General features: G+C 39.8%; 1 protein-coding gene across 3 annotated transcripts in view; it reads right to left on the bottom strand.

Annotated features, from left to right (window-relative positions):
* Positions 1-4753: 4753 nt before the first annotated feature.
* The window catches only part of DOCK4 (dedicator of cytokinesis 4), a 235345-nt gene continuing 214356 nt past the window's right edge, over positions 4754-25742 (bottom strand). For 2 of the 3 annotated variants that reach the window (XM_082050185.1, XM_082050186.1), the window contains 12 exons: positions 25389-25565; positions 21949-22032; positions 20121-20240; positions 19645-19766; positions 19265-19385; positions 18667-18748; positions 18340-18449; positions 17016-17183; positions 14777-14849; positions 12169-12282; positions 11153-11214; positions 4754-7862 (listed from right to left, as the gene is read on the bottom strand). In XM_082050185.1, the coding sequence (XP_081906311.1) occupies positions 7437-7862; positions 11153-11214; positions 12169-12282; positions 14777-14849; positions 17016-17183; positions 18340-18449; positions 18667-18748; positions 19265-19385; positions 19645-19766; positions 20121-20240; positions 21949-22032; positions 25389-25565 (1659 nt within the window). In that variant the 3' untranslated portion in view covers positions 4754-7436. The remainder of the gene's footprint in view (positions 7863-11152; positions 11215-12168; positions 12283-14776; positions 14850-17015; positions 17184-18339; positions 18450-18666; positions 18749-19264; positions 19386-19644; positions 19767-20120; positions 20241-21948; positions 22033-25388; positions 25566-25742) is intronic. The other variant, XM_082050187.1, reaches the window with a different exon arrangement.

The raw sequence follows: 25742 nt of genomic DNA, 5'->3' as shown, positions 1-25742 counted from the left end.
TTGTTTTAGAATTTGACATTTTAACTGTTTCTGTGTTCTTTGCAGCGCTGTAGCTCATCACAGTTTATCATTCCTACAGTGCACCAAAGCCCACCAGCACCAATGAACAAATGTAAAGGTTGAGCAGATACTTTGAAACCTAAGTGTGATTTCATGATCACGAGTGAAGCTGAGACAGGGGAAGAAGTAAAGATGTGGGAAGGTGCAAAGAGGACAGAGCCAGGTTTTTTTCAGTGGTGCCCAGTGACAGAACCAGAGGCAATGGGCACAACCTGAAACACAGGACGTTCTCTCTGAACATCAGGAAACATTCCTGCATTGTGAGAGTGACGGAGCAGTGGCACAGGTTGCTCAAGGAGACGTTGCAAAGCCTCCATCCTTGGAGATATGCATAAGCTGTCTGGACGCGGCCCTGGGCACCTGGCTGAAGATGGCCCTGCTTGAGCATGGGGGGTGGACCAGATGACGTCCAGAGGTCCCTTCTAACAACCATTCTGTGATTTCTTGAAATGATTCTTTGTGCCTTCCACCAGGCAGGTATGAACATGGGGAGAAGAGGAGCAGAAAGTAAATATATCTCTTAAGGAAATACATGTGACCCTGTATCTCTTTGTGTCTGTCCTTCGCCATTCAGACACTTTGGGTGTGTTACAGTTAATGGTGGAGATGCTTGCAGGCTTCATTCATGAACACAATGCACTCCCTGGAGCACTGTTGACTCTTTTCTAGGCTTGGGAAGCTATTTTTAATCTACATCCAACCAAGCAGTAAATTCACAATTTAGAATTGGTCTTTACCCTTTGAAGGTTTGGAATCAAGGGTCAGTTAAAGAACTTGTCTGAACGTGACCACCTCTGAGCTAAGAGATCACATAGCACTGACAACAATCTTCTCTGTCTTCTTTCTTCTGTCCTTTCCTTTCTCTGCATGACTGAGAAAAGCCCCATCTTCTGCAGGTACAAGAATAACAGCTACATTCAAACCTATGTGGACACCAGAGAAAGCCACCTCCCAGCATTACCTCACACACAGGGGAAAAACCAAGTTAAGTATGGGGTAAACATCCAACACTTCCCAAAAAGTAGCAAGTATTGCAGAGGTCAAAATAGATCTTTATGACCTGAAAAACAATTCTCTCTCATTTTCTCCCTGATTGCTCCCTTATAGACCATGTCTGCACCTTCAAAGTAGGAGGTTATGATTTGCTTTGATTTTGCTCGCATTATCATCATGCAGCTCAGGTTTTAGAGCTATAAAAACTCCACTGAATCATAGCTTTAGGCATATTGACAGGATGTGCTTCAGTTCTGAGACAGAACTCAGAGGGAGGAGGACTGGAAATGCAGGAAAACTCTCCTTGGCAATATAAACCACCTCTGTCCAGCATGCACAATCTTCCTTTGCTGCACTTAATGGCCTGAGAAGAGCACAACACAGTAATATTGGCTGCTTCATCTCCTAATGCACTAGCTGAAAAAAAGAGTTTATTGATGTGTTTTGTTCATTGTAAAGTGTATTGTGGTCATTGTTAGATTTTTATTTCCTTAAGGTGAGACTAAATTCATTAGGTATTGGCTGCTTCCATCCAGCTCCTCTTGGACACATGCCAGTTTCTAACAACATCGATTTGAACCTTTGCACTCATTTTACTGGGTGTTGTATCACATCCTCAGATGTGCTACGGTGCTGTATTTACAAATGTCAACTGAACATCTCAGAACCAAGCATGGTGTTCAGGGTGCAGCAACCTGGCTGCTCCTCTGGTGACAGATCGTAAAAATGAGGGTGGCACGGGAGTTCAGAGCATGCGGGCAGCTGGTTCTGCAGGGCGCTGGGCTTCGGCTCTACCAGAGCGTATTCAAGGTGTAAGGACAAATCATTGCACGAGATACCTGCCTTGAACAGGAGCTGACCCAAAGACCAGAGCAATGGTCTCTCCAGTCATCTTAGGCTCAAACTGTAGATTCAACATTTCTTCGCTCCCTGTACAGGAGTAATTTTTGTCTCTCCTTATCCCATGCTCAGCAACCCTCTTACAAATACTGTGTCTACCAGGCATTATTTTTTCTGTGAAAAAAAGCATCAGGAAACAAGGCAAAGGATTTCTATTTACAGGGTGTGCTGGGACTGAGTTTCACCCTTTGGCAAAACTTAATCCCTGCAGGACGCTACCTGCACCCCACCCCCTGGTTTTAGTAAATTAGTTTAGTCCCTGTCCTTGAGCTGTTGCTGTGTCTGTGAACACAAACTCCTACAGATACTCTACAGGTAGATGTGTCCCCCCCAGGCTCTTCTTCTGAAAGCCCTTGTGACCCTCCCCCGGGAGCGCATGTGTGCCTGTGCTGTGGCCACTTTGGGCTGCGCTCCTGAAATATTCCCCATGGTAAAAGGCTGAAGTAGCTCCTCACTGACAGCCTTTCTTCTGAAAAGCAGGAGGAAACACTTCAGGGGAAGTCAGGTCAAGGAAAATCAGCAGCAATAGCAGTCTGTCACAAGCAAGCAAGAATGTAATGCAGAGAATCCATCTGCAAAATAATTTCTAAGGTAATGGAACAAATTGAAATACTCTAGTGAATCTAATACCAATAGCAAATGAATGATGTAAAACATTTAAACATATATCTGAAATTTCAGCAGCTATGAGAGCAGCTGTTTCCTATGAAATTGAAACATGGATTTGCTCCCTAAAATATAGAGATGTTCACTGCAAAACACACTGTCAATTACGCACTATGGTGTAAGAAAAAACTGTCTAGCAAAATCAAGGAACTATTTTAAAGAACTTTGGGATTTAGAAACTCTTTGCCCTTGCAACTCATGGCATTCAGACTTCTCTGTCCTCTGACATCTTTCCTTTGGTAAGCTATAGCAAAAGTGAAAAAAAAACCTCCCCAAAGCCTTTGTAGAATAAAAAAAAACCCACCACCATATTTTGTCAGCACTTCTGGCTTCCCTTCTGCCCCCTTCAGCACAACCAGCAGTTAAGCTGGTATAAAATCATGCTACAATAGCTTAAACAAATATATTTGATGCTCCCATGTTGGCTAACATTTCGGTTTCTCCCGCTGTTTTTTTTCCTGTCTGGGTGAATACACATTTGGATTAATTATCCAGCCATCAAGGGCTTTGCCTAATTTTATTTGTCCCCCCCTTTTTTTTCACCTGCTTTTCCCTTCTTCTGACACAATCTTCCTGAAATAAATACAAACTCACCATCACTCAGTTAGAGAGGAACTGTGAGCTGTAACCTTAACACAAGTTCAAACCTTGGGAAGTTTGCCCAGCCGTGCCTGGGAGGCTCATGTTATAGGATCTGTCCCCACTGAAGTCTGCAAAGCCATGGGCCTCTCATTACGAGCACACCGAGTTCCTTATTGAACAATCCAATTTTAAAAAATATTTAATGATGTTCTTTCTCCAGCAGCCTTATTTTACTACCCAGAAAGTGTCACTCCATCCTGATGCTAAGTGCACATGAGGTATGCAGCTCTAAACCTTTCATATTCCTAAAGCTTGGATATTTTGCCATTTAATGACAAGATTTTTTGTTAATGTTATCCAAGCAATTAATCATCAAAGTTTTCTATACGAAATAAATGTGAAAAGCTGAATTAAAATGACAGGGAGAGGATAAACATGTTAAATTAATATGGAAAGAGCTTTCTCCTACAGAATCCAGTTCAAGCTGAGAATCTCAAGGGTTCCAGTGGTGAACATCCTTTCGCACTCTTCCAGCCAACAGAGCTTTGCCCTTCAGCATCTGGCGAGGTTCTACCTGGATCATCAGCGTGTTGTAGGACAACCTGGCTACCAACAGAGCTCTGGAGCAAAGAGCTGTGTCTGTCAGCACCTGGGGTTACTGATCCAATGCTGCTACATGCCTCACTGAGCACAGTTACACTCAAAACAAGATGCTTTAATCATTTATACCTCAGGCATTGACTCCTGCCTATTGGTATCTTTCTGCTCAGACACTGCACTTTTTGCAGATGCTGTTGGACAATGTGTGAACAAGAGAACAGTTAGGCAGGAGGGCAAGGTGTCACCTTCACAGAGCCAAAACATAGAATCATAGACTGTCCTGAGTTAGAAGGGACTCACAAGGATCAAGTCCAACTCTTGTCCCTGCATATGACAACCCCACAGTTCACACCATGTGTCTGAGGGTGTTGTCCAGTCTCTTCTTGAACACTATCAGGCTTGGGGCTGTGACACCTCCCTGGGGAGCCTGTTCCAGTGCTCCACCACCCTCTGGGTGAAGAACCTTTTCCTAATTCCCAGCCTAAACCTCCCCTGGCACATCTTCCTGCCATTCCCTCGGGTTCTATTGTTCATTGCCAGAGAGCGATGAGAAGATTGACACATGCAAACGGCCATATCTGCACTACCCTGAAACCTTTACTATCAAGGGTTTACTTCAGCTTTGTGCTTCTTTCAGGACACAGACTGTTAGTTATGATCTGACTTGAGACATCATTATAAGATAGAGAGACATTAGCCCATCATGTAAACCGGTCTGAACTGCATCATTTCAAAGCCAGCCAGCCAAGCCTGCAGTTGCTTCTGTGCCATCCCAGAGGTACCAGCATCTCACATACAATATTTGAATACAAGATCACCCTACCCATTAAACATACATTAGGTAACATTCAAGCTATTGAGTGGTAACAGCAACTTGTTCTTATAGGTCCTCTTATATAGGCTTCTGAATTACTCACGGTCATCCAGAAAGTGATAAAACTACATTTATGAGTAATACATAAAATTCAAATAAGACCTTTATTTACATTAGGTTTTCAAGCGCTGGGTGTTGCAACATACATAACAAAATTTCATACTACATTTTTTATAGGAAATCAGGTTGAAAAGCTGATCTACAGAATCAATTTGTCAAAATTGGCTAAGCAGAAAATGCATCAGCTCGCTCTTAGAGTTCTCTGTCAATTTTACACTGTCTGCTAACATTCAGACTATCCTGATGTCACAGTTATAAAAACAGAGCGCTCATGCAGGTTAATTTACAGGGAACTCTCCTAGTAAATTTTACATTCTTCACTTGTTCATAAGAGCATGTCAATAGTCTCCACATTGTCTCACAAAGCCGCTTCGAATCCAAATAGGGAGAAAACTAGATCCGTTGGGAGATTTTTAACAGAAAGAAAACTGGATTTAGCAAGACAGGGAGTCAGAACTTTATAATTTGGTTTGTTGCAGAATTAATTTCTCATTCTGTAGAAAATAAGTTGTACTGTAAAGATTAATCAAATCACTTTATTCCATATTAACATTATGCAGCAACCAATATGAATGTCTAGGTAAAGAGAAACTTTATGAAATGTTTGGCTGCAAAGCTGACTTCAGAAATGCACGCGAATGATTAAATCATCAATTCTGCTCACTGCCAGAAATAAAAAAGGGCTTTGGGAGCAAATAACACTGATTCATACTGTGCTCAAGTATTAGTCAACAAAATCTATTAAACTATACAAGGGTGAAAAAAAAAATTCAAACAAACCAAAGCAGCTTTGTTATCTTACTTGTGACACCTTATTTAAATCTCTGGCATTGCCTTTTTATACACGCATAAATACGTAGCCTTCTACACCTTTTATGATGTGGTTACAGACACAAAAATGTTATAGTAGAAAGCAAGAGCTAGTTCAAGGAATTTCAGACTTTGAATCAGCAAGATACAAACCTAAAATTCATATGTTCCTTTTCAAGTTAAGAATACTTTCACTAAAACATAAATATTTTAACATATATTAATTTTTCTGACATTCAAAATTGTAAAGTCAATATGGCAGAATTATTGTTAAAAGCACATATTTACAAATATTCTTTTTTTCCATACATAAAGTATTTGGCATAATAATAACAATCTTACTGCATACACAACTGTTTGCTTTTTCACATAATGGTACACTCCTTATTAAAATTTACCAATTATGTACAAAAATACTTGAACATTTATTATAGAAAACCTCTATAACTACCATCAACAGCTTGTAACTGCTGAAGATTTAATTGAGAGAATATAAAAAGTGGTCACTTTCTTCCAGTTACACTATCAACAAATCAAACACAGCTAAAATCAAGATGAGCTTCCCAACAAAAGAGGGAGAATATTTTTAACGGCATGATTAAAATGAAGTTCACACATCTGTTCCCAAGCACATGTTAAACAGTCAGTAAAAGAGGATACAAAAAATACATACAGAAGGTGCCTTTTTCTTTTCCCTCTCCACATTCCTACGGCTTCCAGAGCTCCTCAGATGCCAGTCACTAAAATACAACCTAAGGCCAAACACCATTCTCCTACAGAAAGATGATGGTGATGAACTCAAGCTAAAAAGCAAATCCAAAACCTGACTCCACTGGTACATACACATCCAAAGAGCTGTTCAGAATTTTTGCTAGGTTTTTACATCATTATTAATGACCTTTGCAATTAGCTTTTGAAATATATTGATTGACGTCTGGTAATTTGCATTTTTTTAAAAAGTGTTTATTTAGTGTATTGCTCTTGGTACTAGTCAGTACTGATTCTTGTACGCAAGTTAAATGAACAATTCATTTGTACCTATTTCATACACAGATTGTGTTTTAGGGTGAACTTACAAAAAGAGCAGAGAACTTACACTAGCAGACTGCTAGCTTTTCAAAAACAAAACTAAAGCAGGAAAACAAAAACAAAAATCAACCAACAAACCATTAACTGGAAGAATAAAAGTAAATTGCACCTCAAAAAGAAAAGGATGCGTCAGGTACAGTAATACACTAATGCAACAAAACCTGACCAAGATTCACCAGAATGATGCTGTAACGCTGAATGAAATGAATGAAATGCAGGTATTTTCATAAACCAAGTGTGTGTTTCAAGAACTCCAAACCACTTTCTTACAACAGTTCTCTGCAGTATAACTTGCATTATATCCGAGTTTTTCCACAGACATTTGAAATGACCAACCTGTTCATTGGATAAGAGAAACAACTTTCAGCCTACTTGCAGAAACATCCTAGTCTACAGACTACTTTGTTAGAAAGCGTGCATTTATCTCTAGTAGTAAAGATTCAGTCAGTATATTCCATATTTTGTAAGAAGCATTCGGCTAACTCAGATGAGAGTTGTAGGGTTTTAGATTAGATTTTTTAAATAAAAATAAAGTACAAATAAAAGCATTTCTCAGTATTTACCACCATGAAATAATAAAAAAAATAGATCCTCGCATTCATGCTTCCTATAATATCCGGCAACCTAAATTAGTAATTTCATTTCAAATGTGCAACATAATATTAATAAGCATTTCGAAATTACTCAAAAGAAAAGGTGGGTGAAATATTAAAGTGCCTAACTAAATGCGTTTTACCATGTTTAAAAAATAGTATTTCTTAACCGGTAAAGAATTGGGGCAATTAAATATAAAAGTGGCTTCTCAGAGCTGAGAGACTTTGCGGGGCAGAGGCCTGGGCCGGGGCGCCTGCTCAGTCCTCCTGCTGCTGCTGTTCTCCAGGTTGTTGGGTCGGACCAGCTGCGGCTTGGGCGGCAGCGCCGGCGGGTCGGCCGGCGGGATGGAGAGGCTGTGAGGTAGAGGAACGGGGCGCTTCAAAGTCCGCTCGTACACGCTGTAAGGCGGCGGGGTTTTGCTTTCTTTTCTCACAGGCTCCTCAGAAACGCTGTAGCTTGGGACAGTCACTGTTGTTTCGCTGCCTTGGCTTTCAAAGCCCGATGTCTCTGATGTGCTACATCGGCTGAGCGAAGAGATGCCGCTGCTGTAACTCCCCGACAGCACCGGGGAGTTGGATATGAGCCCCGAGGAATGATACTCCACTGGAGACGGGGTGAAAGACTGCACGGACCCCTGCTCGAAAGAAAGCGCAGAAAGATTTACCGGGAGTAAACAAGGGGGAGTGTTTCTGTGCTCAGACTGAAAACACAGATTGTATGATTCTGAGGCTTGATAAATGTAAATGGTTGCATCCTCGTTTAATTAAAATCTAGTAAGAAAACAATAAAAAGCTCATTTCCAGAGTGCCTAGGTGCACCTTACACAGTGCTCATGCCAGTCATTCATGTAAGTGGAAGCAAAACTGTATTTAACTGTTATCTTACTATCATAATACTCTGGAAAAATCTGGAAGCCTTTAAGAAGCACTCTCTGTTTTCCTGGCTTTCAGTGAAATGCAGAACCCCGCACAGCGCCTACCCAGGGGTGTCCTGCCACCTAATGCCAAAGCACAGGACTTGCATCCCAGTCACTGCTGCTACTTCAGTCTCTCATGTTCCAAGTTCATTTTCCAAAGCTTTTCCTCATTGTTTTAGCGCACCGTCATGCAATGAAAAGTGCATGTACATTGTGGCATCATTTCTGAGCGTGCCACAATACCACCATCGGAGGTGAAGCGCAGAGCGGATGCCAAGCTCAGAGCTGCTGCCGGGCTCCAGCCCCTCTCACTACTCGGAGGCAGCAGCCCAAAGGTGTGATGTGAGGCATCGATGCTGCAGACAGCACCCTGAACCCCGCTTGCTCCACCCTTCCTCTCCCCCATCTCCCAGGCGTTCCTTGGGCACACTGCGCTGCTTGGACAAAACACAAGACATCACTGCGGGCCCCAGAGATGAGGGTCCAACAGAGGGCAAAGGTTGCAAATGGCTGCACCAGCAGCCTTGCAGGTCTGTGGGGGAAGGTGAGGGACAGGGAGCTGAGGGCTCAAGCGGCAACAACAGTGCTGACGAAGAATACTGGGCAGGGACAGTAAAGCCCTACCTAAAAACATTGAGCAGTTCTTTTCTAGTGAAGCAATTTCAACTGAAAACTCCAAAATGTTAGACCATACTTTGCAAGTTGAAAAGTTTCTGCAACATATCTTGATTTTGACTGGAGCCATCTGAGACAATCTAGACTTAAAGGCCTCAAGCACAGGCTAAAAAGGGATGGAGAAATCATGTCAAAGACAAATTTCTCATCCCAATTCTTGTTAGACTGGTTGGCGCTCAGCTGCTCAGCTTGAGGTGAGAGTGTGAGTCATGCAACAAAGGATGGGGAGGGGAAAAAAGGAGAGGGGCAGGGATGTATAGAGCTGGCTGCACTGACTTTATGCTGTTGAGATAATCTTAGTTATCCATCTAGGACTGGATCCACAGTGGACTGAAAGCAATGGAAAAAAAAAAAATCTTCATTTACATCATTGGGTTTTGTACTAAGATGGCCTTCTCTGGCAGCACACAACAGTTGGAGCAAAGGCTGAACACTGAGCCCTGTATATGGCTAGGGAAAAGCACAGCAAGTTTTATTTAAAGCTCAATACATGTTGAAGTCATTTCAGACATTGCAAGAAGCCTGTTTAACTACTTGTTTCAAGTTCCATTCCTCTGCATGGGAGGAGCTGCAGCTGTGCTCCTATCCCCACTAGCATCCAGGGTCAAGTTTTTCAAATAAATGATGTAACTGGTTCAAGTTCCAAGAACACTTGACATTCAGATTAAGTGAACACAGATAAGACCTTTGTTTCTGTCATTCAGAACAAGAGCAAATATGTGTAAACCCTGCCTGCTTCAATGTAGGAGCTGAGCAGGAGTAAGCACTTGGTTCCTGACAGCAGTGCAGACTGCTTGGACCAGTAGTGAGTAACAGTCTAGACCCCAAAACAGTCTGGAAATTTACAGATGCTCAAAGTGAGATCCAGCAACTCTCAGAAGTATTCTGGGCCAGCATTCCTCTCCAAAGCAGCAATCCAGACTTTGGCTGTAAAAGGCTTAAATTCTGTCCAGGCCTTTAGAAGAAAATGTTAGGATGAGCTTGAAACACCACTAAGAATCATTCAGGAACAGAGAGGAGTTGCTCCCCTTTTGTACAATATCCTAATGCTCTGAAGAGCTTCCTAGTAAGCAGTCAGTGTGAAACCTGAGACTGGTGCCCACTTCAGCAGAAGGTACACTATGGTAACAGGAGTACAGGGCACTCTGATGGCCAGCACAATTGTTCTATGTTGAACCTGGACCATGTGCAGTCACAAATGGAAGTGTTACGGGCTCAAGTGATGGCAAACAGGAGACTGGCTGAAGACTTGTGATCAGGGACACCTCAAGGGGAAAGAGGCATTTTTGGGTGCCACTTTCTTCCTCAGGAGATGTGAATCCCTGCAGCATTAGTTAGGCATTGGGTAGCCAAGGGACCAGTTTGGCAGGGCTGCCTCCCTCTGCCCTTGCACCCAAGTGCCTGAAGCATGAGTCATGCTCCTTTCTATTTGCTCTCCTTCCAGGTTGTTGACCCTCATGTTTCTAACTGCAGAATTATCTCACCTTCAGTGAGGTGGTGTAGGCTACCCCTGAGACTAATGTGCAGTCTGTCAGTACTGGGGTTTACCTGGACTATGCAGGCTGTGTGTTTGTGTCCTCCAGTGCTGTGAAAGACACAGATTTCCTGGTCAAGTTATTTAACCAATAAGCTGTGTGCAACAAGCAGGTACCAACACATTCAAATATCATGAAACAGAAATGCAACCTGCTTAGTTTAGCCAGGATCCCCAGTTGCTGTGGGTCTTTAACTGCCAGAGAAGATTCAATGCTTATTCACAGCCTGTATTTGATGTTTGCTATTGTCAGGCTTCAAACTACTTCCAACTTCTTACACAATCCTGTTGGATCATTCTGCAGAGGCAATGGATATTAAAATGACTGAAGCAGTGATTACTCCGTAACACACCCTCTAATCCAACAGCTATGGACGCTAGAAGAATAAGAGGAATGGGTTACACAATAGGTTCTTCTTAGCTGGCATCTCCCTTTTTGCCACTGTCAAAGACAGAATTCTGGACGAGGCGGATCATCGGGTATCTCTCACATTTCTTTCTTACACTCTCTTCTGTCCACTGACTCAGGTGAGCATGATTATCCAGCTAGGTGAGAAGCCTAAAGGCTAAAGGGTCTAAAGATTAGATTTCTTGCCTGTAGTTTTGAAAATCGTCAGAGCGGCTGTAATTGTTATGGCTACTTACTTGCGTGATTTTTTTTTTTTTTTTTTTTTTTGTATAGGCATTTGATAATAAAAGGGAAAAAAAATGTAATCCCAAATAATGGATAATAAACATACACTATCTACCCAGTAAGACATATGACCCACCCCACAAAGACAGTGCAGTAAGACAGTACCTTCATTGGTGATCTGCCAGCAGGAGAAGGGGAAACAGAGGCTATGTGTCTTGCTGGTGATGCTGTAAAGTCAGAAAGGTTTCAGTGCACTCTTGGCATTACAATTTTTGCTAAGAAATCTTTTTAAGTGGATAGGAAATCATTCTGTACACAAGCATTATCTCTGGTTCCCTCTAGGTACTTGCTTGATTGCTGCATGTAGTTTTTGAAAATTTGTTTATTTTACTTCGTTCTCAGGATTATCTTGCAGTACAACCAATGAGGTATAAGAATCTTTGACATCCATCTTTTCTGACAATTTTTTATTTCCTTCCAAATGTACAGGGTATGAATGAATAGGGTTCAAAACAAGTTAGTGTAATAAATTTTCCCCTCCTCTTTTTCTTCTTCTCTTAAGAAAGATATTATATGATGTATTTGTATGTAAAATAAGAAAAAAGATAATACATACTGTACTTATATAAAACGCTTACTTCTAAATATATTGTAAATATGCCTGGACATATTTTGAGGCATGAGTCTAAAAAACAAAAAGCGACTTCACTCCCTTGAGAACAATCATATTTATAGTATCACTTAAGCAGTCTTTCCTTTAAATGGAAATTAATCTTTGGAAAGGAAAATTGGTTACAGTAACAGAACTAATGTACTTCCATGATTGCTGTGTATTTTCTGGCCAGTAAGATTCTTTGTGGTTAATGATCATTCCTGACTGCTAGCCTCAATTATCATAAGATCAAAGATTAAATTTGATCATCCTCCCTAGTACCAGCATGAACTGTCTGAAACTACTCAGTTGTTAAGTGAAGGAGCAGAGTATTAGAAACAAAACGCTACAGAGAACATTAATGAGATGAAAATACCTGTGGAGGCAGATCTATAGCCTTCCATGTAAGTAATCAAATAATAGACTAACCTGCCCAAGACGCTAAACATTAATCAGAGTGGAAAGAATCTAAGCGCTCAAGTAGATCAGTTTTTTACTGGAGCTTAGCCCAAAATGTCTATTAACTCACCAGTCTGTGCAGGTCTTGGTGGTACAGGAGGAGATATAAGCTTTCCACTTTCTGATGTGTTCCTGGCTTCCTTCCCGCTGTCCAGGCTCCAGCTGCTTGGGGTGGTGTTTACAGCTGGAAGAGAATGAAAAACCTGGCATAAGTGTCAACACTTCCAGCCCTCTGACTTGCCTTTATCCATAAGGGTAAAAATACACAGAGTGAAAATGTTAAACAACTTAACAAGCATGCCTGAAAAGCTCTCGTGATTACATCAGCCTTTGAAAAGCTCTTAAATAATGGCTGTCAATCTTCTGTTTGCCTGATGTATGCATCTGGCCCTCAGGTCAGTTTGGGACTGCAGAGCAGCTGGGAGCATCAACAACAGGAGCAGAGATAGCGCTCTGGTGCACTGCAAACCCAGCCATAAAGGCAGATAAGCTTGAAGCCTGTTAATATAACCAGTTTATCTTTGCATCAGACTCCTCTTTAAAGGTTTCCAGGCAGAGGGGAGCAGACTGTTCATAAACTGTTTCCATTAACACGTTTTATATACAGAAGGCACTAAAGAAAGGAATTCTCCAAATTCCAATCCCCCTGCTTCAGAAGGCTTTCAGTGCTAACCCTCTCTTGTCACTTGCATAGGCTACAAATTCAGCATTCAAAGATGGTGGAAAGAAGGGCACAAAATGGGGGGGAGTAAAAATGAAAAGAAATGAAGGTGTCTGGAAAAAAAAAAAAATCAAATGAAAAAATTATTGTGGACTAAGAAGCTGTTTGTAGCCATGGTCGAGCATCTCTCCTTGACCGTGTAAACTGATTATCACCTTGACATGTATAAAACTGGCTGTTGTATTTGTCTGTGTGACTTTTATCAAATTCCACAACTTCATAATTGAATGATCCCATAAGGCCTGGAACAGCTGCCCTAATAAAACTGAACTGGATTATCTCAGGTTGTCAAGGCACCACCAGATTGGAAAGAAGTCAGATAGACAGAAAGACAGGGTATTTCACACAGACATGACAAAAACTAACTTAAAGCCCAGATTTTTACTTACGTGTCCTGTGAAAAAGTGGAAAAAAAATGGTTCAAACCTCCTTCCTTCCCCACCCCCTCAAAAAAAGCACCAAAACCCAATGGGTGTCCTTCTTGTCTGCTAATTTCATAGTTGTGAGTAAAGAACCACATGCAAGGACCCTGTGCTCATTTACAAAAATGAAGTGAAAAGCAAAGTATTGTCACTAAATGATGGTATCGATTATTGGTATTATAGCAACACCAAGGGCTCCCAGGAGGACTTAAATCCCACTATACCAGTATATACCAGACTTAATAGAAAAAGTACAAGTACAAATAGTATTTGTTTCATATCTATAACAATATTGTTACAGTATAATTGCACATTAGTTGACCCTGATAACAGAGCACAGAATATCTGTTTTCTAAAGGAACATTTTGCCTTTTTATTGCCAAAATACGCAATACAGTGTTTGCTTTTTATTGTGGTTGTCACCTAGCAGTATAGTTTTGCCCTCATTCTAAAAACAGCTTGGCACCAGCTCTGGGTACTTCACATGCCTGAATCTCTTGAAAAGCCATTTTTTTCTTTTAAGTCTTCCAAGCAGTCAGTTCTTTGGACTGCTAAAGTCTCCAGGAAAGAATATTTTATTTTAACAATTCTGTAATGTACTTGGCTACACCGGCCAGTGGAAAAGTTTAGCCATTATCATGTTGAAGTATTTCATAAGTTTTTCAGCCCTGTGAAAAATGTGACACTTGAGCTTTCATAAAAAATATGGACGCAAAAATACTTCCAAAAATCAGCTTATTGACAAAAACCTGATTCCTGGTCAGTCCTTGTTACAGTTTATTCTCAAAATAATTATTTTCAGTACACCTGTTTTACTGTATCCTTTTTTCAGGGTACAACAAAGGGCAGCACATACTTAAATGATGGAGCATATTATGGATGTGAAGCACATAATGAAATCTTAGCTCAGGCACTGTGCCAACAACACTGAATTTCCCCGTGTGCAAAATTATAAAAGGCAATATTTTGTCTATGGAAATTCACAGGTTTCTCATTTACTCTAATGAAGACCAAACAAAACACAAGAGGAAAACCAAAACAAAACACAAAAACCCCCACCAAACCACAAATTGATCTTTTCCATCAAAGCATAACCAAAAGCATAGTGACTTAGATTTGGTAAAAAGGACTTGCAGGTACCAAAATTCATTGCTCTCTCCATCTCTTTAGCTTCTCTCTGCCCCAGTCTCCAGCAGTTCATCTCCAGGGTTCACCACCCCATACGTCTCTTGAGGAGCAGCAAGGGCAGCTCTCCCAGGCCACCCGCTGCAACCTGCTGCTCCGTCACCCCCTTCCTCCAAACCTTTGGGCCCTTCTGAGTGCAACACTCAGTTCAAACAACCACCACGTTCCCCCTTTTTTGGCAAAGTGTTTTGAAACTTAGAGTGTTAGCATAATTTATTAGTTAGTTAGAATGTTTGTACACTTGGAGATGACAATATACGCTCCAAAGACTTAGCATTCTACAGGAATATGACAGATTAATTATGTTTTCATTGCTTCCAAGTTTGGTATGGTGCAGAATTTCCACTCACCTTTGTCAGGCCCGGGCAGATTGGAATCACTTCGTGGCAAAGCACCGTCTCCAATATGATTAAACAGCATTCTCTGTAAATTGAGAACAGTATGGTTTATGCATAGCTGCTGTTGTATTTCAGTAGCCTTTAAGAAAACAAATATATTTTTGTTATTATCCCCACCACACAGGTCTGCTTTGGAAGGAGAGTGATAAACATCACCTAAGAACATAAATGGTTTAATAAAAATATATGTATACAAATATGGAGTAGACTTGCTTTCTGAAAACTGTACACACTGGAGTCAGAGGGAGGATTATTATGTACTGAGTTCTGACAGTTACCAGCTCCCTAAAAAACAAAATAAGGCTCATTCCTCGAGTGGTATCTTGATAGATTAGTAAACAAAGGCAGAGATGGATTTGCAATGATTTCATTGCAGAATCAGGATCAGAACAAGGTGTAACATTTGACAATATTCAAGTTATGGCTGTTATCTTAGAAAAGCATTGTGTATTACGTCCAATCCTGACTTTTTTGGTAGCAGTATTCTCATTTCTCTTGTAGATAAGAGCCAACCTATAAAGTGTGTTGTCTTTCCTTTTCTGAATATTTTTTTTTTAAATCACAAGTACATTAAAGAAACAATTTAAAAATTTGACTAGTTATTTCTTTTGGAATAATATAATGCAAAATAATCCGTAGGGCACTAGTTTATCTTGATAACAGATGTAAACCGCATACAGTTAATCCTACAAGTAATTCAGTTGTACTTTCCAAAGCAAATAAGAACAGATAAACTTTACTTTCCTTTTTTCCCCTTCTGCAAGATCAGACAATCAGTGAAATCCAAATCAAATCAAATCAAACAAAATCCTTCTATCTCCTTCTGGTGGTCACAGAGGCCCACACCGAGTCAGCGAGGCACTATGCTGTGGTTCCACAAGATGGCAAACCCAGCTGCAAAGTAATTGTCATGGATCCAACGTTGCAGCTTCGTATTGCAAAGTGAGGAACAAATACTTGGCCAATTCAACTTGACTTGAAACTTCTCATAAAGAGAATGCTTGGGTAGACTTTGAGCTACCCCAGGTTTGCCTATCAGTGCTGTACTAGAGTCATACTGGATCAGATAATACCCATTTTTTCCTGGAGTTACCATTAAGGCAAGGTGCTGTAACTACAAACATACTCCAATGTGACAGAAAATGTGATCGTATGTTCCTGCCCGGTCTAGATTACATGTTCGCTGCCTAGCGAGTCTGCAGTGCATCAGAATCTGATGGGTAAGTCTGTTTTCTGTTGGGCAGGTAAAGAGCAAAGGCTGAAAAAGCAACTGAAACTGGAGGAGATAAAGAGACAAAAGCTGAATGAAACACAGAGAAACGAGGACATACCAAAATAATGAAATACAAAATCATATGGAAGAACAAGAGCAATCACGGGATGTTTAATGAGACGCAAAAATCCCCCAAAATTGGAAACTCAGAAAGTTCCATTAGGAAGAATAACAGCGCAAAAACTAAGGAGGCTTGTTGATCAGTCAATGACAGTAGGCACTCCTCTTCAGAGTATGGGAACAGCTGGAGAAACACTGAACAATCGCTCAGACAGAGATCGAAAAGCAAGCACAAATGGTTGTTGACTGAAAACAGCTGTACATAGATAACCTTGAGCATCAATTTCAATAAGAGAAGCAGATGCAGTACTGCTGTGGTCTTGTTCTATGAAGTCCATCAAACTTCCTTAAATAAGGTAGATATAGCCTGAAAGGACTTGATTTAGACTTGAAGTGCAGGAATTTGCCTGTGTATCTCATCTTTTCTGGTTGAAAAACTACTGTGAAAACTGCATTCATTAAGCTCTAACAAAGACGTTCATAAATGGGTGGTCCGTTCCTCATTAACTTAGTAGAAAGCTCCATCCAAGACTGTTGAAGTTAACTGGTGTTAGAATAAAAACAGAAAGGATAAGGAACACTTTGAGTATCTGGATTCTAATAAGAGTTGTAGGCATCTCTAAGATATCTCCTTACATTTATCTTGAGGATTTCTTTTCCCCTTCTTAACCAGAAAGCAGAGAATCAGAATTTTGTCTCTGATCACAGTCCATTTTTACTGCTCAGGGAATAGAGCAAGAGAAAGAAATTGCACCTTTCCCCAGGAAGTTATATCCTCATTTATGGCTACCAGAGCAGAAAGAAACTGTCAGACCTTCTCACCTTTGAAACATACGAGGAAGTTAATGTTTTACTTACCCTCTCTTGGGACACTGAGGGTAGAGACAGACTGGGAGATTTTCCTGCCGGGCGAGTCTCAGAGAGAGTGGAGACTGGGCCTACGAGCTCCTCAGCCTCCCTTATCGAATCGCGGGTAGAGTGGGGGAGAGAAGTCGCGTTCCACTTGGCAAAGCAAGAGTTTGTAGTCTGGGAGCAAAAATGGGATAATTTTTTTCTTTGCGGCAAATTGTAAAACCGCTTTGTTTAAAGAACATCTCCTGGTCTTTGCTGTGTGTTGGTTTGGCTCCGCTACCACTGAGAAGGTGCCCGGTAGACATATCAGTGAGTAGTTCCCACAAACTGTCCTTAAGTGTGGCTAAGATTAGCATTACTTCTTAAGCCCTCAGGTAACAGCATTAGGACTTAAACAGAAAAGAGGAAAAAAATAAATGAAGAGCCAATTCAATTACTGAAGAAGCAAGGCACAAGAATACAGCTAAAGAGAAACCAACAAATCATTTCTAAAGTAAAAGATCTTGGACTACCAAGTTGGTTTTTATCAGAGGCAAAATTTTTGGTGGAAAAGAGCGCTGAGAGGAGGGCCTTTCACACTGTACTTATGTTCCCATCCTTCCCAGCTTCAGCAAGCGGTGCATTGTGTGGTGGCACAGATTGAAACGGCAACTGTGTTAAAGGAAGGCACTTTAGGGAAGTAGGTCCATGAAGAAGAACAGATGAAATAAGGATTCAAAATTGGGCAGCTCACCAAGCTCGTTTTGCATTTCAGATAACTCAAAAGATATGGATTTCATACAGACCTAGATAACTGTAATTTTAAGGTAAGTACTCATCTGTTTTTTTTTTTTTTTAATCTGAAGTAACAAAATGCCTATCTTTCTTTTCTGAAACTATACTGAAAAATAGGAATTGCCACACAGAGTGGGTTATTATCTCACAGTGGCTAGGATTAGCTATTTCAGAAGAAATAAAGGGGAGGTCAACATGGACGACTGTTATGATAACAGTTTTTCTTTCTTTTTCCCTAGATTGAACAAACACTGCTGTTTCACACAAGCAGGTTGTGTCATCTGGTAAGTCTTCGCATCTCTCTCTCACTGCAGTGAGTAAATATCAAAAACCAGCTGTAAAGCTAGACAAAGCAAGCAGAAATGTGATCAAGCACCATGTATTCTATTCATATCTATTTCATGTAAAATATTTTAGAGTATTTGTTTATAAAAGCAAGAAAAACCCTTGAAAATTAACAGCAGTGAGCAGACACTGAATCCGCTTGAAGTTCAACAAGCAGCTTTTTCACTTTCTAAGCTACTTGTGTTGAGAGAACTCCCAACACGCTTCCTACCTGCGAGGTTTCCAAAGGAGTGGGGTAGATGGCACTGCAGGGCCTATCTCTTGGGGACAGGCAAGAGTTCTCTCGGGAATGCTTATGTTTGTCAGACAACAGAGGAGAGGCTGGAATATAAATGTGTCAAGTGATTAAATTCACACAGTGAAACTCAGACATGTCGATTCTATGCTTACGACAAAGAAATCCTCTGTCCACAATAATTCACATTACTCAAACAACTGGCTAAATTTGATGTCTGACCAGTGATATCATACAGAAATTCAGCTGTGTAATGTTTCAAGAATCCTTTAATATGGTTTACCACAGGAGATGAGCACTGACCTCTGGCACTGGATGGAGCAGAACTGGTCACATTAGGTGAAGCAGAATGAGTAGAACTCAGGCTTGAGGTAGACGGACTAGGCTGTGTATAGAAGAGATGCTGTTGTTGCCACATCACACTTACTGGCTTGGAAAATAAAACCTTATAGCATACTTTCTACCAAAAGAAATAACTTCTAATTTGTTAGACAGGTTTCTCAGTATTTCGAAATAGCAAACCAGTATATAAGGGCATTAATGTAACTATAGAAAGATATAGTAAAATGACAAAAAAAATAGAAATCTTCCTAATGTATTAAAATAATTGCATCACAACTGTGACAACTGGACAAAAATGCCTATGTAAGGTCAGATAATTTGCATCTTAGTGTATTGCTGCTTATTACTTCTGTAAAAAAATCATGCTTGAGGTTAAATAAGAAGAAACAGTTTCATCAAAAACTGTTCTAAGTTAAGGAGGTTATCAGCCCAGTAATAGATTTGTTTTTTAAAAGAAGTATCAGCAATAACATTGACATTTCCAAATAACAGGCGCATTAATTTAGTAAATAGCCTTGTATGAAAGATTCTGTTTAGTTTGAAGAACAACAATTTGTACCTGCATGTTAAAAACTTCATCAGAGCTTTCCGATTGCCCAGTGATATTGCTGACTTCAGCAGAAGCTTGGGATGACAGGGATGAGGATGAATATCGATTGACAGCTGGGTAACTCAAGGGACTATTATAAGAATAACAAAATACAAAATGGTTCACTCTAGTTGCTAATCATAATTTTTCATGTGAAAATAGGATATGTTTATTAATCTCCACAGTTTAATTTGGATTAGGAGAGAGGGAGAGAGAACAGGAGAGAATATATACATCAGCTATTCAAGATACTTCAGGCGGCCCATACAAGGAGGCATGCACACAGCAGAAGTATTTTATGGGTCATTTCCCATAATAAAAATCTATCCGTTTCTAGTAATATAACTTGCCTGCGTCGTGGTATTACTCTGGCACCGTCAGGGCTCATAGAAACAGGTATGGAATTTCGGCATACGCGAGGACTTCCATTTGGGAAATGAACAGGGCTAGCTTGTACACAGGCAGAAAATTCCTGGCGAGTTGTTAAAAGAAGATTAATTAAAATGTGCATAATATCATTAAGCATTTTGTAAGATACAGATAGTAATCTGAATAGTTATATCTGCACCTTGGCTCAGCTTGATCATTAGCAAGGAAAATAATTTTGCTGATGATACTTTCCCTTTAGTAAAACGTGCCTATTTTTCTCTGCACTGTATGGAAAGTTTATTAACTTTCCTGTTCGCTTTTTGGTACTGCAAAAATGCTACAAGTTGTAATGTGGACAAACTACCAAAAGATGTCACTATCTGTTGCTTAGAAAAATTAAACAACCCTTACTGCAGCTAAAGGCTCTCCTGGTTTATTCATGCACCTGCTCTCATACCTGTATTCCCAAGCTTGACTTCATCACAAAGAACTGATCCACCAGCTTTTTATGCAATGGCCTCATGTCCTGTGGTACCACCTTCTCGTGCACGGCCAAGCCAAATTCTAGAATCTGGGCCTGCAGAAGAGACAGAAAGAGAGGCAAAATAAATTTTTGATCAATTTTCTTTAAGCTTTCATCATCATTTAGGATACTAATAAATAAAGAATATCCAACAAAATGGACATTGTGTTAAAAGCTTCTATCTAAATCCATGTCAGACCTGTAATCAAACAAGGCCTAAGACCAAAACTAGTGACACACAAGAGGATTATTGCCTCTTCCCATTTTACTATTCAGCATTCCCAAATATTCGGCCTATGCAAATTCAACTCTGGTACAAAAACCACTATGGAAAACATGGTAAAAAATCTGGCTAAATGAAGCCATTCTAAAGCCTAAATAAATGCAATTTTTTTTACAAAAACAGTGACAAAATGTATGAAACAACAGCAATGGCAACATCCCGTAGGGTCCCTGTAATGCATTATCAATTAGTCCATGGTTCCCTGTCCTATTCCAACCCCTCAGAGACCTCAGTAAGTGGTGGCTTTATGTATATTATTGATGCAAGGCATGACAGGCTTCAGAATAACAATGCTAAAACGCTAATCTTGCTCAGATTTGCTTATAGGCATTTAAAATCCTGAACTGGTTACATGAGGAATGAGATATAAACTCAAATTTAAAAACAAAATAGCTAGGCCATGCTGTCATATCTTTGGATGGGAGCTACTGGCTGATGTTTTCAGGCAGCCTGTGCGTGGGCCGGCAGCTGCAGCACATCCACCCGCACACCCACCCCCGGCCCTCCCCAATCCTCGGCTTTTCTGTTAAATCATCTGTGGGTGCCAGACAGCATTAAACTTGGAATTCACGTTTTTGTCATACGAAGTTATGAAAAAAAGGAAACTGCAATGTAAATTACTATACATTATCTAAATGAAAGCGAGCTTGGGGAACCTATTCTGATTTTGTATTGTCCTTAGTCTGCTCTGACCAAAAGATACCACAATGCTGATGAAAAATGGAATCTTCATCTTGCCAAATTCCAATACTCTGACCTCTTTATCCCAAGCTTGCAATAAAATTTGAAATTTCAACATGCTGCATAGAACAAAGATAGGTAAATGTCAGTTTAAAAAGCTGAAATCCTTAGTAAGATCATTTGATCAAAATATTTATTTTCAGCACTTCCAAATGGAGACGCTTCATATTTGAGGCTGGTAGGTCATCATCTTATAAACAAACGAAGGAATAATACAAAAAAAGTATGATGCGTAGAATACTCACCTGCTTAACTTAATCACTTGATGTTTATTTTACTGCCTCCCTATTTGGCCAATTATTATTTGATATCTTCCACTGGAATAAGATTTTTGGGTTGTTGTTTGTTTGGGTTTTTTTTGCTGTTATGCTAAACTTTGCAGTGAAAATATTTGTTCCGTAGTACTGCTAAAATACATCATAAAAATATTTGCTGAGCCCATCAAACATGCAAATATTTGCATATGAGCATCACAAGACAAAAAACTTGCGTCTCATTTAACCTTTAATTTATAATAGTTTGATGTGATTAAGATGATGATGATGAAAAGGTCCAGGGAAAAAATACTAATGTGACCCAGAAACCTGCTTGTATAGGAAGTTACTGTCCATTGGGAATCTAATTCAGATTACTGAACACTGGGAAATTATTAACCTCTGAAATTTTATATTTTATTTTGGGACACTTTTAGCTAGAACAGCTGAGCAGGCTACCTAGTCAGTCTTTTCCCCACTTTACCTGCTCAAGCATCAGCTCTCTCAAGCGTGTGATCTTCTCTCCATCCTCTGGATGGTTCAAGATGTATTCTTTGACAAAGAACGCCTAAGCAGAATAAAATCATGAAGTAATATAAAGTGAGTAAAAACACATCACTTTTTTTTCCAAACAAGTTTCTTGATGATATTTTTGAAACAAAAGCTCCTTTCTACTGCAACAGATAACAAATGCTAAATAATTAATTATTCACAATTGCATGGGTGGAGACTATAGGCAAATAAAATGTAGCCACTCTTGAGTGGAGTTTATGGGCTGTTCAATCTCCAGGACAGATCCTGAAAAAAAATGTGGAAACCTGCAAATCAGAGTTAAAACCAAACACAGGTCACCTGAACTAAATATCTCTTCCCATTAATTGTGACATAGGATGCTATTATATGCCTTGGAGCATTATCTTCTAATTCACTCTTAATATAAACAATATTTTGAAGAACTCACAACGCCTTTGGTGTCAAAAAGCCACACTTTTCACTTCAGGAGCATCTGACCCACATCCAGGTGTGCTCATGAGCTTACCATCGCTCATGCTCAAATTGTACCATAGTACCCCAACTTTTTTTTTACCCACCAGCAATGGCCTGGACACAGGGCTCCCCTGTTTGTTCACATTCGCGTTTTTCTTAACATGGCACCTACCCTACCCTGCAAGGGGATTATATTTACTTTACAATAATTCTTAACACTACTCCATAAAGAAAATGCCCAGCTGCTCAGTTGACTTTTAGACCTTCTCAAAAATGCATTTGTCAAAAAAAGTGTCTGTATGCAAACCTATACATACACATGGTTTTCTGTACATAAAGTTGAGAGGATAATAGTGGCTGCTCTGTTTTTTCCTTTGCACCTGTCTTAGCATTTCTATCACGCACTTTTTACAAGGTTCTCTGTCCAACTTTAGATGTTAAAATCTTTCTTAGGCAGAATCATTAGTAAACAAAGGGAGCAGTGGAGCTGGAGTTAAGTACACCCATTCCTCTGATTCAGTTCCAAAATTTCATGCTGTGACAACGCATAACAAGGAAATGCTGAGACCTGTCTAGAAAATGCTGATATTGTAATGAAGAACATATATTTCGCATGGGCCTTTCACTGCAGAGAAGCAGACTTGTAAGAATTCATGTACAAACTGTTAAAGGGAGCCCTCTGATACTTGCTAAAATCCCAAATCCCAAACTAATGCCAGCTGATTTTTTTTCCCCTCAGCTACAAGCTTAATGTTCTTTCAATATCAAGCAGGTGGTGCCCCAGTGGTTTTGAGCCGAGATTTATACAGATTTGTAATGAGTCAGATGTAATAATCTAACTTCAAACAAAATCACCAGTACCTTAGGGAAAAAAAATAATCAGAATTTGACTAAATCCAGTATCTTGGAACCAGTGATTTCCAGTAATTAATCACATAAGTGCCTCTACTCTTCTAGCACACATAAAAAAATGTAAGTTATAATAAAAATTGTCATTTGAGAGGTGTTAGTGGGCACAAAACACACTCTTCCAGCAGCATTTGCAAGAAATTAAAAAAAAAAAAAAATCAGTGGTCCAGTGTACATAGGAAGGTGCTGCGTAATAATTATTACTTCTGTAGATTTTCCTGGAATCTATTCCCGTATTGCAACCAGTGACACTTGAAGTACCAGCCAAAGTCTGGAATAATTAGTGATAGCTGCTCTTTAGCCCATCAGGAGTTGAGGAAGTGGGGGTGGAAAGGGGAAATAAAAAAGAAAAAGGAAAAAATAAAGGAGGACAGGATCAAGAATGCAGCAGCTGGCCAAAGGACATTATTTGCCGAGTCTTACACTTCTTAAATCTTGGAAGCTGCCCAAAGGAAAGGAGAATATCTGTAAAGACATGGTCACGTTTACCTCTAGGTAACACGCTCCAAGACTGACTGAGTTTTGCACTTTGTACAGGGCAGAAGGAAAAAGCAAGTGAAACCGCTGGACAGAGAAATGTATTTACAGAGGAGAGGAAAAGGAATGTAGAAGTGGCAAAACAGCAGGAAGACACAGAAAGACTGAAAAAGGATGTACAAAGAGAATGAAGGTAAAACAGAAAAAAAAAAGCCCACCAACCCAATTCTCACAACTACTGCTATCAGTTTTGGTGTTAACAACACAGATTGGTGAAAAGTCCTGTTTTAGGTATATGGCAAGAGAGAGGGAGAAGACAGAAGGGAATCGAAACATCAGAAACATCAGGACTGTCTAGGAGATCAAGAACTGCAGCTAAAAACAAAAATAAGAAAGGAGCAAGCCAGAACCTTTGATATGTTTGTGAAGAATGGAAAGCTATGCAGAGACACGAAGGTAGCTCTGACATGGCTAATTCAAACCAGACATAGCTCTAACATGACTGTATGTCTCAAAGGACTCCCTTCATGGCGCTTCCCTATGCTGAAAAGTTTTGTTGTTTAACAGGAGCTGGGAAACACCAACCATGGTACTGCTTTGCTTCAGTTTCACAATTTCCATAACGTTGCGGTTTTGATGACATACTCTAACGCTATAGCAGACTCAATTTCTTGTAGTTTAATTTAGATACAGTTTTACCAAATCTTGCAGTATTTGAGACAAGTGGACAGAATGTTATTCAATTGACATTTTCAATGGAAAACGAGTAACCAGCAGACTCAAGTGTTTCATAAGCCTATCAGGAAAAAGAGGAAGATCAAGCTGGGCTGAAAAAGATATCCTTCCTTTCTTTGCACTTTCAAAATTCCACAGAACTCCATGGAAATGCAGCATCCCAAACATTTAAGGTTCCCCTAAAGTTATGCAGACCTGATAATAATGAGCAACAATTTTTGGGAACAAATCCAGCATTAGACATTTCTTCATTATATGTATTATTTCTTACTAGATTTTTCCAGAAAATCTCTCTCCTTAAAAACTTGGAGAAAAGAAAGAAGGCTCAAGAAAAGTAATACTCAAGATAATAAATTTATTGTTAAGAATTTTATATATATATATATATATGCATGTGTATATATATCTTAAAATTTTAATGTCAGCACAAAAGAGTAAATTTGTTGGTTGGCTAGAAGTAGCTCCTGACCTAGAAGGGGGAGGAGGAGGGAATATATTAGAATAATATAGTTACAATTAACTATTTCATTCAAAGTCCCTAAACAAACCACTCGAGAATCCAAGATAATTGTGAATCAGCTTATCACTGGAGTAAGTTGATGGGACTACCTGCAGCAAAACATTCATTTCAATAAAGCTATGCAAATATAACATCACCTCAACCAAAACTGCAATATAGGTATAATTAAAACTATAATTGATATCGTGTTTTCTGTCCTCAGTTCATACAGAGGAGCTGCATCCGCATAGAGAAAGAAACCAGTACGAAACTGTCTTATAACAGATTTTTAATAGACAGAAAATAAAATTGCCTACCTCTTGGTATCTAGCAACTCCACCATTAACTGCTGCATCAATAACCCCATTCAGGCACATTGTGAGAGGGTTAATGTTTTGCATCTGTCGAGTTTGACACTGACTAATCAGTGTTCTCAGCTGCTGGTTCTTATTTTCTAAGACTTCAATAGCATTCTCAAGGGGACTCATTTCCACCTGAAAGAGGAGTGAGGAACATTGCAAACATGCTTAATCTTCACTTGAAAGATGAAATATTTTAAAGGTAATTTTTGATTTGTTAAAAGAAAACAATGTTATTCTATGTTCTAGAGTACTGAGGCAGAAGAAGTTCTTCTCACTTGGGCTACACTCCAAGTGTATTCTCTGAGCAAT

Source organism: Streptopelia decaocto (genome assembly GCF_964273445.1).
Source record: "Streptopelia decaocto genome assembly, chromosome: 1".
In the NCBI taxonomy this organism is placed as follows: domain Eukaryota; kingdom Metazoa; phylum Chordata; class Aves; order Columbiformes; family Columbidae; genus Streptopelia; species Streptopelia decaocto.
This window is presented reverse-complemented; position numbering and strand designations above follow the sequence as displayed.